This window comes from Mercenaria mercenaria, chromosome 4 (assembly GCF_021730395.1).
Source record: "Mercenaria mercenaria strain notata chromosome 4, MADL_Memer_1, whole genome shotgun sequence".
Classification (NCBI taxonomy): Eukaryota; Metazoa; Mollusca; class Bivalvia; order Venerida; family Veneridae; genus Mercenaria; species Mercenaria mercenaria.
This window is the reverse complement of record NC_069364.1, coordinates 57,952,680-57,967,887: the sequence shown is the minus strand read 5'-3', so window position 1 is coordinate 57,967,887 and position 15,208 is coordinate 57,952,680. Positions and strand designations below refer to the sequence as shown.

The window sequence follows — 15,208 nt, the reverse complement described above, 5'->3', positions numbered from 1 at the left end:
TGCATAGTTTTTTGTTCCGAATTAAAATTTGACCTTGATTCTGACCTAGTGACCTACTTTCACATTTCTCAAGCTGCAGCCTTCAAATTTGAACTACATGCATAGTTTTGTGTACTGAAATGAACTTTGATCTTGAGATTGACCTTGTGACCTACTTTCACATTTCTGATGCTACAGGCTTCAGATTTGGACCACATGCATATTTTTGTGTTCTGAATTGAAATTTGACATTGATTTTTACCTATTACCTTCTTTGCTACAGCCACCAAATTTGAAGCACATGCGTAGTTCTGTCGACTGAAATGAACTTTGACCTTGAAATTGATCTAGTGACCTACTTTCACATTTCTCAAGCCACAGCTTTCAAATTTGCACCACATACACATTGTTTTGTACCAAAATGAAATTTGACCTTGATTTTGACCTTGAGCTAGTCTTGAAATTTGGAACATTCAAAAATGGCTCAGTGGATGGCGCCAAGATCACTGTTATCTCTTGTTAGGTTAACCGGTTAAAGGTCAAGGTCAGATTAAACCAGAATGGTAGAACTTTTGTTTACAGTGAGCATATAATTTCTGTTCCTTGTGCAATTACTAAATGCATCAAGGGGGGCATTTCGTGTTCGACGAGCTATTGTTATCATAGGTCTGGACTTTTATACTGCATATATCCTCCGGGTAAGCTGTTGTGGGCCTGGGTATATATGCACCTTATATTCTCCTGTATATACCTTATATATCCTCTTGGTATATTATTATCATACATACCCCATATATCATCCTGATAAACTTTTATCATACATAACCCATATATCCTCATAGTAAATTGTTACGATAGGCCTGGACATACATACCCCATATATCTTCCTGATAAGCTGTTATCATACATACCCCATATATTCTCTTATTAAATTGTTTACGATAGGCATACATACCCCATACATCTTCCTGGTAAATTGTTATCATAGGCATGAACATTCCTACCCGATTATATCTTCCTGGTAAGTGGTTAACATTCATACGCCTTATATCCTCCTGGTAAGTGGTTATCATAGGCCTGGGCATTCAGAACCCATATATCGTCCTGGTAAGTTGTTATCATACATATTCAATATATCCTCCTACTAGTATGTTGTTATCATAGCGCTGGACATTCATACCCCATATGTCTTCCTGGTACATTTTTATTATATATACTCCATATAGCAACCTGGTAAGTTTTTATCACAGGCCTGGGCATTCATACACCGTATATCTTCCTTGTATTTTTATCATATATATATATATACGCCTTACATTCTCCTAGTATTAAAGTTGTTATCATACATACTCCATATATCCTCCTGATAAACTGATATCATACATACCCCATATATCCTCATGGTAAATTGTTAATAAACATACTGCATATATACAGTCCATAAAATAAACAAACGTGTTTGTAAACATGGACGGATCCAAACAGAAGGGGAGGAAGCATTTTATAGAAATATTTCGATGGCAAAATACAATACATACCGTAGCCCTGACCAACCTATAAACCGGGCCAGTCTATTTTATAAGTACAACAACACGGTTGACCCATTTAAACGAGTTGTACTCCTGGTCAGTTGTTATTATTATTATTTTGTAGCCCTTGATCAAACAGACTTGACACACCTTACATATTTATTTCAGCTTCAAACAGCAAAGCAACGAGGTATTGAGGAAGATTCCCTGGTACTGTTGAATGTTTTCTTGGGCTTGGGCTACCTACTCGGCTGCTTCATATTTGGCTACATTGTGATTCGTAACAGTAACGAGTGTTCCATTAGCAGACGACACCTGACACAGTCCTGCGTGCTTGCTAGTGGCGCGAGCACCTTGTTGTTCATCATGGCACGTGACTTCCACGCGTTCGCGCTCTATGCGTGGCTCTTCGGGATCTCGTCTGGAGGCTACTACTACACTGTGAAGATGTACACGTACGGGATTGTTAAAGAACGGATTATGGAGCGAGGGTGGGGGTTCGTCAATGCTGCTCAATTCTTGTCCTTTCTTCTTGGACCCCCGCTTGCCAGTAAGTTTATTTGTTGTCTTTGTTACCGAAGCGTTGTTACCGGAGCGTTGTTACCGAAGCGTTGTTACCGGAGCGTTGTTACCGAAGCGTTGTTACCGGAGCGTTGTTACCGAAGCGTTGGCTTACATGGGGTATTATATAATATATTTATACTGAAAGGAGCAATGCCGACTTCCTAGAAAATTTAAGTTTGTAACTGTTACTCCAGGCCTTTTATGGCCTGCATATATTTGGAAAAATCGTTGAAAGTGTCATAATATGAGAATCGTAAGTTTGTGACCCTGTTTTTATTATTGAGCTAAAACATGACATTTTGTTAAGGTTTAGGAGTATATCACCAAAAACACAGAAATATTTTATAAACGAACAACATCGTTACCAATATTTTACCTGACCATTACATGTTCTGCCGTATTGTCCCGTACTGAAAATATTCTGAAAAAGTTGTCCCCCTTTGAAAATGAATGCCATTTGTAAAGAAATAAAAATAAACAATCGCTGAAAACTGTGTTCTACCTAGTTATGTGAAATTTCAACACTCGCACGCTATTACAAATGCATCAAAACAAACATGTGTAACAGTTCCTTGAAAATGATGAGTTTTTAAAAGCGCTTGACTGTCTGGAAGTGGGGCCTGTTTAAACAATTCTTTTTTCGGAATTCAATGCTTATATCAGTATACTGAAACTTGTTTTGTAGAGTAATATAAGTAATATACAGGCTATCATTACAAAAACAACACAACAAGTGTCAGTATACTAAAATAAACATTGAATTCCGGAAAAAAGACTTCCTAAATGGGACCCACTTCCGGGCAGTCAAACGCCTTCAAAAACTCACCATTTTCAAAGAACTGTTACACATGTTAGTTTTGATTCATTTGCAATCGCATGCGAGTGTTGAAATTTTACATAGTTAAGTGGAACACAGTTTTCAGCAATTGTTTATTTTTATTTCTTTACAAATGGCATTCATTTTCAAAGGGGGACAACTTTTTCAGAATATTTTCAGTACGGGACAGTACGGCAGAACATGTAATGGTTAAGTAAAATTTTGGTAACGATGTTATTCGTTTATAAAATATTTCTGTGTTTTGGTGATATACTCCTAAACCTTAATACTTCAAGGTCGCATCTGTGACGACGTAGCTTTTTGTCACTTTTAGGAATATATACTGGAGGAAAAAGTCGTATCTACCAGTTACTACCTTCTAAGATGATATGCTTTTTGCTCAGCTCGATAAATATATAATTAATGTCTGTATTTAAAAACATTCACTGTGAAGTAGCAATAGGAATGCAAACAATTTTGGTGAGATTCTTGTGAAACAAAACATATTTTTTTTTCAATTTTCTCACGGGTTTTGCCTTTTATTTTCTTGGCCGTTGATGTATCTACCGTTTGCTTTACGTTCATCTGCTTAATGTTTTAAGGTAAAAAGTAGTCCATAAGTAAACCTTTGAACCACCAATGATTTTACTAGCAATTTTATGGAAGATGTGGACTTTTCGTGGACATGTTTTTAGCTCAGTTGAGTGCTCAGGTGAGTTTTTGTGCTCGCTCAATGTCCGTCGTCTGTCGTCTGTCTGTCGTCTGACTGTCAACATTTAGCTTGTGTATGCGAAAGAGGCTGTATTTTTCATCTGATCTTCATGAAATTTTGTCAGAATGATACCCTTGATAAAATCTAGGCTGACTTCGAAAATGGGTCATCTGGGATCAGAAACTAGGTCACTAGGTTAAATCAAAGAAAAACCTTGTGTATGCCATAGAAGCTGTATTTTTCAATTGATCTTCATGAATTTTGGTCAGAATGATAACCTTAATAAAATCTAGGCCAAGTTCGAAAATGGATCATCTGGGATCAAAAACTAGGTCACAAGTTCAAATCAAAGTAAAACCTTGTGTATGCGATAGAGGCGTTTTTTTTCAACTGATCTTCATGAAATTTGGTCGGAATGATTGCCTTGATGAAGTCTAGGCATGCCTTGATGAAGTCTAGGCCAGTTTCGAAAACGGGTCTTCTGGGCTTAAAAAGTAGGCCACTAGGTCAAATCAAAGAAAAACCTTGTGTATGCGATAGAGGCTGTACTTTTCAATTGATTTTCATGAAATTTGGTCAGAATGATTGCTTTGATGACATCTATGTAAAGTTTCAATATGGGTCATCTGGGGTCAAAAAATAGGTCACTAGGTCAGATCAAAGAAAAACCTTGTGTATGCGATAGAGGCTGTATTTTAAAATTGATCTTCATGAAATTTAGTCAGAATGGTTGCCTTGATGAAATCTAGGTCATATTTGAATATAGGTCATCTGGAGTCAAAAACTAGGTCACTAGGTCAAATAAAAAAAAAACCCTTGTGTATGCGATAGAAGCTGTATTTTTCAATTGATCTTCATGAAATTTGGTCGGAATGATTGCCTTGATAAAGTCTAGGTCAAATTAGAATACGGGCCATCAGGGATCAAAAACTAGGGCACTAGGTCAAATCAAAGAAAAACCTTGTGTATGCGAAAGAGGCTGTATTTTTCAAGTGATCTTCATTAAATTAAGTCAGAATGATTGCCTTGATAAAATCTAGGTCATGTTTGAATATGGGTCATCTGGAATCAAAAACTAGGTCACTAGGTCAAATCAAAGAAAAACCTTGTGTGTGCAATAGAGGCTGTATTTTTCAATTGGTCTTCATGAAATTTGGTCAAAATGATTGCCTTGATAAAATCTAGATCAAGTACGAATATGAGTCATCTGGGGTCAAAAAGTAGGTCACTAGGTTATATCTAAGAAAATACTTGTTTAAACTCAGTAGACCACAGTTTTAGTCCAATCTTAATGAAAATTGGCCAGAATATTTGTTTCCATGAAATCACTAGGTCAAACATGTTTACACTGTTACGGTGTGTTTCTCAGGTGAGCGACCTAGGGCCATCTTAGCCCTCTTGTTTAACAGTTCATCGTTCAGTTTGTTGATATTTCATCAGCATGTCACTTAACAGCTCTTCTTAAAGAACCATGTTTACTTATTGTGTAAATATTATTAAGACGTCATAAACAGCTCTTCTTAAAAGAACCATTTTAATCTAGTGTGTTAATATTTCATTACCATGTCATTTGAAAGAATCATGAATTTTGTTAATATTTCATTAACGTGTCGCTTAACTGCTCTTCTTATAAGGAACATGTTAACTCATATTGATTTCATTAATGGAATACTTGATCGTTCTTCTTGAAATATGCACGTGTAATCAAAAGCTGTAGTGGGGAAGGAGTATGAGTTCGGCGCGGCTTCCTTTCGTTAAAAACTTCTGTAATGTCAGTCACAACTACAAATCCCATACGTATTTTTTTTCAACTCTTTTGATAAAGGACAGGATTCTGTTTTCATTAATGTAATGGATTTTATAAGTATCAAAACCGATATAGGTTCACAATCAACCTTTTTATTACGCACCCTGTGTTAAATTAATATTTAAAAAAGAAACTGCAAATATACACCTGAACTCACCAAAATAATTTTCATTTGAAACAAATCTGGTTTGTAGGAGTGGGGATCCACTTCTAAACCATTCGTCATAATGCTTGCGAGGACCCTGCATTCAGCAGTATGTATGTCTCTATCAACTATGATTAGCATGTTCTTTTAAGGAGGGATGGTGGGGGGAGTAATTTTCATTTGTAAGTTTTAGACATTTAAGTCACATAATCTCGAATGATATTCATTTGTTAAGAGTGCCTCCCTTTCTCTTTTTTTCCACCTTTCGAATACAAAAAAAAATCCCTGAAAACCAGTTTACGTAAATCAATTGTTTATGATTTTATGTACTGTATTATGTTTTTTAATAGTGAAAGTGTCTATATTTCATTCTATAAGCAGTCGGAATATCCTGCTCAAAGACAAAAAAATGTCTGATGAAAAAGTTTTTCTTCTGTCTTTCAGTATATCTCAACGAGTCGTACAGTAGTGATGTTGCATGTTACGTGTTCTCTGGTATTATCATGATTGTGGGCGGTCTTATGTTCTACTGTATGCCACTGCTTGAACGACATCCATCCAATCTGGATATTGTCCAACGATACCAGAGCGCATGCTCCAAAAACACAACGGAAGCAGCAGCTCTGCTTGACCTTGACCTTACAAACGCAATGGTAACCAAACCCCTGAACAACGTACAATTCATTGTTTCACCTTCGCGCATGAAACACAATCAAGGGGGAAAAGACGCCAGTAAGATTCAAATGCAGTGCTTTATACAACACAGAGACAAGGAAAAGCCAAAACAGATAGTGCTTTCAAGAATTACCGAAGAGAAAGAAGGACTTCGGTTGGATTTTAACGAAATTTCATACATAAGTAATTCAAACTCAAAATCGTGTTCAGACAGCAGCGGACGGAGAAAAAGTGTTTCTGATCGCGATTTCTCAATTCCACTGTGTGAGAATCATTGCGCGGACATTCCTTCAGACAGCATGGCGTCCCATCATACAGACAAATCGTGTAAGGGATCGCATCATGCAGAGAGTAAATTCCGTCGAAGTTCGGACAACGTGAAATTGGAATTCTTTGACCCTCCCAGTCAAGAGAAAGAATCAACTGCGACCGTGTCATACGACAGTGATTTGTATATAAATCTTTGTGAAGCTCAAGTTTAGATTTATATCTATGTTTCTCAAGAATATATTTCTGTATATTTGAGTGACACGTCATGCACGTGTAATCATGTATGTACATGCGAATTATGTGGATTATTTTTCAAATTTATCATTTTTCATGAAGTGCATATTTTTCAATTTGTACAGACTCTTTTTCAAAGAGGACCAACTTAAATCAGAATAACTCCTGACTTTTTAAATTTGTGCAAAGGTGTGTTGTCACGTCAGAACAGCCTATGTTACAGAACGACGTATTGTTGAGAAATGCATATTTTGGGTATCATATACTTTGTTCCTAGAGTACTTATTTTATTTCTTCAAAACAAAATGTTTTTAATCCTAAAACTGTAAAGATTAGGTAATGCATCAGAAAAAATGAATGATTTGAAAAGTTTAAACAAGTTGTTTAATTCAGTCAGACAACTCACATATATCACGTCCAGTACCTATGAACTGATTTTGGCAGCCTCTAATACCAAGTTTGGTCAATTTCAAGTTTAACCTGAAGATGCTTGAGATCCGAGACGTTTTGCTAAACTCAGCTTAAGGCCTATAACATTGGTCCCTTGGCTACGGAAATTACTGCGGCTGAAGTGTTCTATGACCTTATAGGGACTAAGAATGACAAAACGCCGAACGATCAAGTGGACAGAAAAATAGTCCAGATGTCGTTAACTTCGCTTAAAGAAGACAGATACACTTCATCTAAATAATGTATTTCTCATTTTTATAGGAAATTTTGGCCTAACAGATATCACATTTGATTTTTATCGTTATTTTCAAACGGACATTTTTTTGGCAGAGGTTAACTTTAACCTAAGTTATTTTTGATAACATTTTGTACTGACAACATGGCACTTTTGCTCAAGGAATCGGACGATACGCATGTCGTATCAAAAACAAAGTTCACAAATTCTATCTTCTCGTGTATACATGTTTTGTATTTCTAAGGTTTATAAAACGATTCTCTCGTCACCATCGTTTATAGTATTTTCATGCAATCGACATCGTGTCTTTGGCTGTCTCGGCATCGCATTTACCTGATACAGTGATAGCGTGAAGACCCCCAAAGAGTTTTAATTATTAGCCCATTTTCCTTTTTTAAAAAAATCAGCATCTAATTGGTTGGTTTTACCTCTAACAGAGTAACTTGACAACATGTTTTGGACAGTGGCCCCTGGTGTTATATTGCTGTTCCATCTGTTCCGCAAAAAATGCACCGTGAATTGAACAGAACTGACAAAGCCTTCATTCTCTGTTATAAAACATTTTCAGTTATCAAATAAAAGTTTTTACTTGAAAACAGTTAAAGTCAGAAATTTCAACATTTACTTTTGATATATCACAATTTTGTACTTCTTTGATGAAAAACGTATGAACATGAGAAAGGGAGAGAACTCTTTTTTTTGTGAACTTCAGTTCAGCTCAGACTATGATTAGGTATTTTACATACTATATGTATTTATAATATGTTTAGAAGTCATCCATATATATGTTGTATGGTGCAAGTGATGTGGCTGTATTTTAAATATTGCGTCAGTGCTTCTGAAAGTGTATATAATGAGAGATTTAGAATTAAATTGTGATTTATTTTGCAAATTTTTGAAAAAAGTGTAGCAGTGCTGTTTGTAAAACTTTTCAAAATAACCCAAGTTTGGAGTATGTTTTAATGTAGCACTGGTCAGTTTTTTTATGCTACTACGCTCAAAATTATAATAAAATATAAAAATATCTCTTCCACTCACTGTTTACATTTCATATTAGTACGGAGGAGGGAGGGAAGGGTTCTAATAGTAAACGTAGCGGGTAGGTTATAACATGTATACATTGGCATTTTTTTCTGGTCAGGTGCCAGTAAGTTTACATAAGATTCCAGTGAGTATTTCAGAAAGAGGTGGTATCAAAATTCAAAATATTGCAATTTAAATAAAATAATAAATATACTCATTCATTATTATTTAATTATCCGCTGAAAACCGTACATATTTACGTGTAAAGCGAGTCTCCCGATGTGCAGGTCCACGTACAGATTTTTATTGTAGTGAAAATTAATGTACTCCATGATCCCAAAGGAACAACACTGGGTCCAAGTACGTGGAGAGTTTTTACAACTTAAAGAGTTAATAAAATCTGTGAAGAGATCCCTTGGAAGCGTAGAACGCAACCAAGCAAGATGATAGCAGACTCAGTTTGACTGAGTCTGTTCATTAAAGGTAACGAAATTGCAACATAGCACGGGCTTAAGCGAAATATTCTGTTATTGTAAAATGAATGTAGTCCGTAATCCCAAAGGAGAAGAAAATAAAACAAAATTTATCTTGATTAAAAATCACTAAAAAAACAGTAAGTAAAGCTATGCCTGGATAAACAATTTCATATGTTTCATTACACCGACACGTATAGAGGAGTTTAGCAGGCAGCATTGCTACACAAGTCAAATGTTTGACGAACTGCTCTAGATATATTTTGCTACTGAAATAAAATCGAGCTGACAGTGCTGAGTAGAACAAATATTCTTTATATAAACATTTAAAAAATAATGTCAGAAATCTTCAAATAAAAGTGTAATTATTCAGAACTTCGTAAATATGTTCAAGTCCAGCCCTTTGAAATCTCTTTTCCGGTGAAGTGAACCATGCTTTTGCAACGGAAGTGGACAGATCAATATCCCTATTAAGTGTAATTACAGTTTGCCCTACTTTGTTATCCAATCAGAGGGCAAAGTTTTTAAAAATATTTGAAAAATATATCACATAAAATACGTTTTACTTATTTTATGGCATAAAATATGTCACGTATTTTCTCTCGATAGTGCGAGGAACGTGACGTCATCGGCCATAACACAGAGGCGGGATTTATGCAAAAAAAGTGTTTAGCCCCAATTTAATGTCAACCTACAATAAGCAGTTCCACCAAAAGTTCACAAAATACAAGTACAGTCACGTAACAAATGAAATTTCTACTTAAATTTCCATCACAAATTTTTTTTACCAGTGTGTGTAACTATCATGACTTTCTGAACACCTCCTGGTACGTTCACAGTTAATACAGATTCGCTTTCATTTGGTAATTCTGTTTTGGTGCTTTCCGGTTTCAACACACTTGAGAATCTAGTGTTGTTCGAAATTCCGCGCATTTGGGATCGTCCGTTTTAAACAAATTTACATGCATCGATTTCTCTGTACGTAAATAACGTTGAATTCCTGCTGCATTATTTTGCAAAGTTGCTGGCGGGTAGGTTTCACTGTTCTTCCGCTTAATTTCACAAATAAAGCGTTGAAGCCAAAAGTCCATTTCCAGGTAAGCCTGAAAGTTTCCGATATCTAGAGGAATTGGAAAGCCCGGCTCCGACGCAGTTTCTGGTTGCAGGTTGCGATTATCGGCCCATTCTTTCCACACATTTATCGCCAATATATTACTTCGAGTCGTGTTGGCAGGAACAGCGTTCCGCTGCTTGTTCTTATCTACTGTAGACAGCGGCTTCTGAAATCTACCTGCAAAGAGAAAAGAATATTACTTTAATTTTAACTGCCACAAACACGCACGTGAAAGGGTTTCATTGTCATTCCGATTGTATCTATTTTAAGTTTCATGAATTCTACAATGGCTACTGAACAATGCACGGGCGTGGATTTTTTCATTAAATAATATCGTATCCAAAAAGAATAAACAAATTACTTGATAAAAATGACTAAAAAAACGTAGTATAGTTATGCATATAAAAATTTCATAGTTTCATGAATTACACCGCACGTTATGGGGATTAGAGCAGCAGCTACACAGAGCAAGGACAATGCTTTTTTAAATCAATCGGGCAGTGACTATTAAGACAAATTATTTAATAAAATTAAAAAATAATGTAGAAATCTTGCAATAAAAGTGTTGTCCATATTTAAGTCATAAATTCATCCAGCCTTGATTGTTCCGTGAAATGACTCTGCAACGGAGACGTGGGACGCAAACCTGAAAGTATGCAATTACATTCCCTACTTCTTCCAATCAGAGGGAATTAATAAATATTAAAATAAACAAAATATATTTAGGGCTAGAAATTTTCCCTAGTCTCTATACGACGTGATACCAAAAAAACTAATGAAAAAATTTAAGCCCAATTAATTTAACCTACATAGAGTGTCACCAACTTCCTACGTGGTAGTTTTTCCATCCTTTTTTTTCAGTTGATTACTAAGATTCTACCCTCTGGCGTCCGTAAGTTGTTATTGATCGTTGTTCGAGTAAAGCACTGCAGAACAGTAACTTCATTTGGACATACGTGAATAAACAATTAATCATCGTTTCTGTAACTAAATGAATTGAATGCCGCTCCAGTCTTGGTTGCCTAGTATGGTTGCCCCAATTTCAAAAAAATAAAAAAAAATTTCAAGGAAGCCTGATTTAACGATATCTAAGAATTGAAACCTGAAAAATTTTTGAGTTGATTTTCCCATATCTTCCACTTATATGAAATATTATTGAGTGTGTTGGCGAACAGCGTCTGGATGTTTACTAGGACAGGGGCTGTGGAACTAACCAAAGAGAAAAGATTTCAATACATGCAAAACACGCACGGCAATTTTAAATATTCATTCATTTTATCTATTGTATTTATAAATTCTAACCAACTGGCTATGAACTAGGCACTCGGGGACTTATAATAACGGCATATTAAAATCTAAGAAAACGTATATACTAACAAAAGGGTTTCTTCTACTTTCGTTATAGAAAACAGAAAGGCGGAATGTCACATGCTTTTTATGGCAGTGATCTAAGGACAATTGGCCATTTTAAAAATGATAGGCATATTTGCAGTTATGTGTCAATAGTTTTAAAATTTAACAGGTGTTGGTAAATGCAGCAGCGGTAAGCTGCATGGGGACTGACGGACAACTTACGCCATTGTTCTCTTCACGCGTGCCTAAGAAACTACCAATAAGAGGCAAACACACGCACTTTTCCATAGATGTTAAAAATAAGGAAAAAAAAAATTTTTTTTCGTTTAGGCTTGATTACATGTTTTCATTGTCTATTTTTTTGTCGACGTGGGCTGGACCCATCATGGGAACAAAGTACTCGTTCAGGAATCCTTTGTGATTATCCAGCTCAGTTTTGTGTTCTGTTGAAACTGTATTTTCTGGCATATTTTAGTTACTTTCCACACGTGCATATACATGTAATACCATTAACGAATTAACACTGTAAAAAATGAACCCTGGCTATTGGTATTTGGTTGACGTTTCAAGACAACTTTTTCCTCTCTGGACCTGTCAATCAAAATTCTTATGGGCGGACGTTTATCACTTCAAAGCGTACGCCGACATGGCGTACGTGACTTTTTGCACAGGCAAACTGTAAATCAGTTATTGGTCATATCAAATTTTATAGAACTTATTGCTGCGCTACGCTTGCAATAAATTCCATAAAATTTGATATTTGACCAATAACTAATACGTAGTATATAACAATCGGTTGGGGAATTTGCCTGAGAGGCTATCACGTGACCCCATGACGTCATCAATGACCACGCTCGAACAATGGGGAGGGTATCCTATGACTGCGCAGGAACAATAGGAGGCGATGTTATCACGTTACGGGGAAAAACCCATGACGTCATAATCGCGCAACAAGATGGCGGACAGGAAAATGCCCTAGAACAATGGGGAGCCGCACCATAGAGTAGGGGCGTCTTCGGGCGAAAGTTCTTGATAACTCGAGTGTCGGTGCGAGATATTGGAGAACCGTGTCCTTATTTGAGCCCCACAAACGCCAAGAACGTGCAATCAAGAACATTCAAGATGGCTGCGCCCATCATTTTGCCACAAGAAACAGTAACAATACATCAAATTCTACAGGATATCTGTGACTCTGAAACTGCGGACTGCCCCGTTGATTCATTGTTGCTAACTTGTATTTTGACTTCTGTAAACAAAGAAGGAAGGACAAAAGTGCAGAACTTTTTTTCGCCGCCATTTTGTTGTGTGTTCTCGAACCGTGTTCCTGGTGCTCCCCGTAAAAGGTTGTGTAAAATTTTGACCCGCGAACAGTGACTCGGATCATGTTCTTGATGTTCATGCGTGATTCTTTACTGCCGGAACAGGCGCCAAAACGCCACGAACATGTTCTCGTGTCAAGAACATCCCGCCCGAAGACGCCCAGGGCTAAGTCAATAGGAAATTACCATGACGTCACAGCCGCACCCAACATTCCGTTACCACCCAGATTCTCTATTTTTAGACAATAGAGGATATTATATAACGGTATTCTTTTGATTGTCAGCCTAGTTTTATTTTTCATTGTCAATATTTCATTGTTTTATCCATAATCATTTCTTAATCAATTTTCTATTGTCCTATCATAAAAGAATTGTATAGACATAAACCTCACCCAATTTCACTTTATATTACGAGATATCAATTACAATCAAATTAATATAATTTAGCCCATTAACTGATATAACAATACCCGGGGATCAAGTGGCCACTGACTATTTCAATCCGTCTCAGTTATACTGTAGAGACTTATCCTAAGGGAAACAATCCGTTTATATAGTGAAATTGTTGAGTGAACACCGTTTCTTAATCCTAATCCTGCCCATGTTACATCAGTGCAAAGGAAAAGTAACCTATCTATGATAAATGCCATGTATGATTACACAATTATGCATGTAACAGTCTTGAAATTGATTTCTTCGATTTTCTCATCTTTCTAGATATTTTTTCCCATACTTTGACGCATATGTATGGGTAGTTGAGATTGTTCTCTTTCCAGCAGTAGCTTTTCAACATATTTCACCTTGTGAAATTCTGTGGGTTTTGACTTTTTAAAAAAAATCGTCTGTTTGTTGACAAATTTCACCACAAAAAAATGTCCTACTTTCCCCAAGGCAATCAATTATTTGATCTTTACATAGTTTTGTATTCAGGTTGCTAATCCATGTGGCAAGTATGCATGCTTTTTTCATGATCAGAGGTAAAAAGTGCATAGTTTGCATGAGGTTCTAGGTCAATAGTCACCTAAGCCTATCATACAATCTTTGCGGAGTTGTCTCCATTTTTTTCCAAATATTTCATCCGGGATCTTTTTTCAGGAAATGATATTTTAATGATTTTTTTCAGTCCTTGTATTTTGATGCAGTTAACTTCACATACATCTAATATAGAAAGCTCCTACTTGAAGTTTGTAATTTCAGTAACAATGCCTATATACTGCGTGCGGTAAGGCGGAACATGATCTCTTCTTAAATACCTGGTGGAAAAAAGTCAACAAACTTTGCAATTTTGATGTTACTTTTAATTTATTTTCATTTTTAGCTCACCTGTCACGTAGTGACAGGGTGAGCTTTTGTGATCGCCCTTCGTCCGTCGTCCGTCCGTCGTCCGTCCACAATTTCTTGTCTGCACGATAGAGGTTTCATTTATGATTTTATTTTAACCAAACTTGCACACAACTTGTATCACCATAAGATCTCGGTTCCTTTCTTGAACTGGCCAGATCCCATTATGGGTTCCAGAGTTATGGCCCCTGAAAGGGCCAAAATTAGCTATTTTGACCTTGTCTGCACAATAGCAGCTTCATTTATGATTTGATTTTTACCAAACTTGCACAAAACTTGTATCACCATAAGATCTCGGTTCCTTTCTTGAACTGGCTAGATTCCATTATGGGTTCCAGAGTTATGGCTCCTGAAAGGGCCAAAATGAGCTATTTTGACCTTGTCTGCACAATAGCAGCTTCATTTATGATTTGATTTTAACCAAACTGGCATACAACTTGTATCACCATAAGATCTTGGTTCCTTTCTTGAACTGGCCAGATTTCATTATGGGTTCCAGAGTTATGGCCCCTGAAAGGGCCAAAATTAGCTATTTTGACCTTGTCTGCACAGTAGCAGCTTCATTTATGATTCGATTTTAACCAAACTTGCACACAACTTGTATCACCACAAGATCTTGATTCTTTTCTTGAACTGGCCAGATTTCTTCATGGGTTCTAGAGTTATGGCCCCTTAAAGGTCCAGAATTGGCTATTTTGGCTTTTGCAGCCATATAGAGACTTCATTTATGGTTTTATTTGATACAAACTTCCAAAATAACTTCAACAACAATAATTCTTGGATTCCATGACAAATCAGATCCAAGCGTAGGTTCAGAGTTATTTTATATCTGATTACCTCCCCTGATTGTAATCAAAATGGATTTATATCATTTATATCAGTAAGTACTTATAGTACTTATTTGAAATTTCATTATTGTCATTAGTTGGACTGAGCCAATCAGGGTAGATAACTATGGACTGATTTTATGTCAAATTACCTCCCTTTATTTCAAATTAAAATGGCTATATCTCCATAACTAATGAAGATACTGATCTGAAATTTCATTTATGTCAACAGATTTATTCGGCAGATCCTTCTTTTCTTCACTTTCAATAATTTTTTTTTTGTTAATTACTTCCCTTTTACGTTACTATAAATAGCTTATTTTTAGTAACTTTTTTATTAT

General features: G+C 36.1%; 1 protein-coding gene across 2 annotated transcripts in view; it reads left to right on the top strand.

The window, feature by feature from the left end:
* LOC123551842 (monocarboxylate transporter 12-like) overlaps window positions 1-9,207 on the top strand; it is a 36,886-nt gene extending 27,679 nt beyond the window's left edge. For both annotated transcript variants that reach the window (XM_045341062.2, XM_045341063.2), the window contains exons 7-8: window positions 1,677-2,058; window positions 5,998-9,207. In XM_045341062.2, the coding sequence (XP_045196997.1) occupies window positions 1,677-2,058; window positions 5,998-6,710 (1,095 nt within the window). In that variant the 3' untranslated portion in view covers window positions 6,711-9,207. The remainder of the gene's footprint in view (window positions 1-1,676; window positions 2,059-5,997) is intronic.
* The last annotated feature ends 6,001 nt before the right edge of the window (window positions 9,208-15,208 follow it).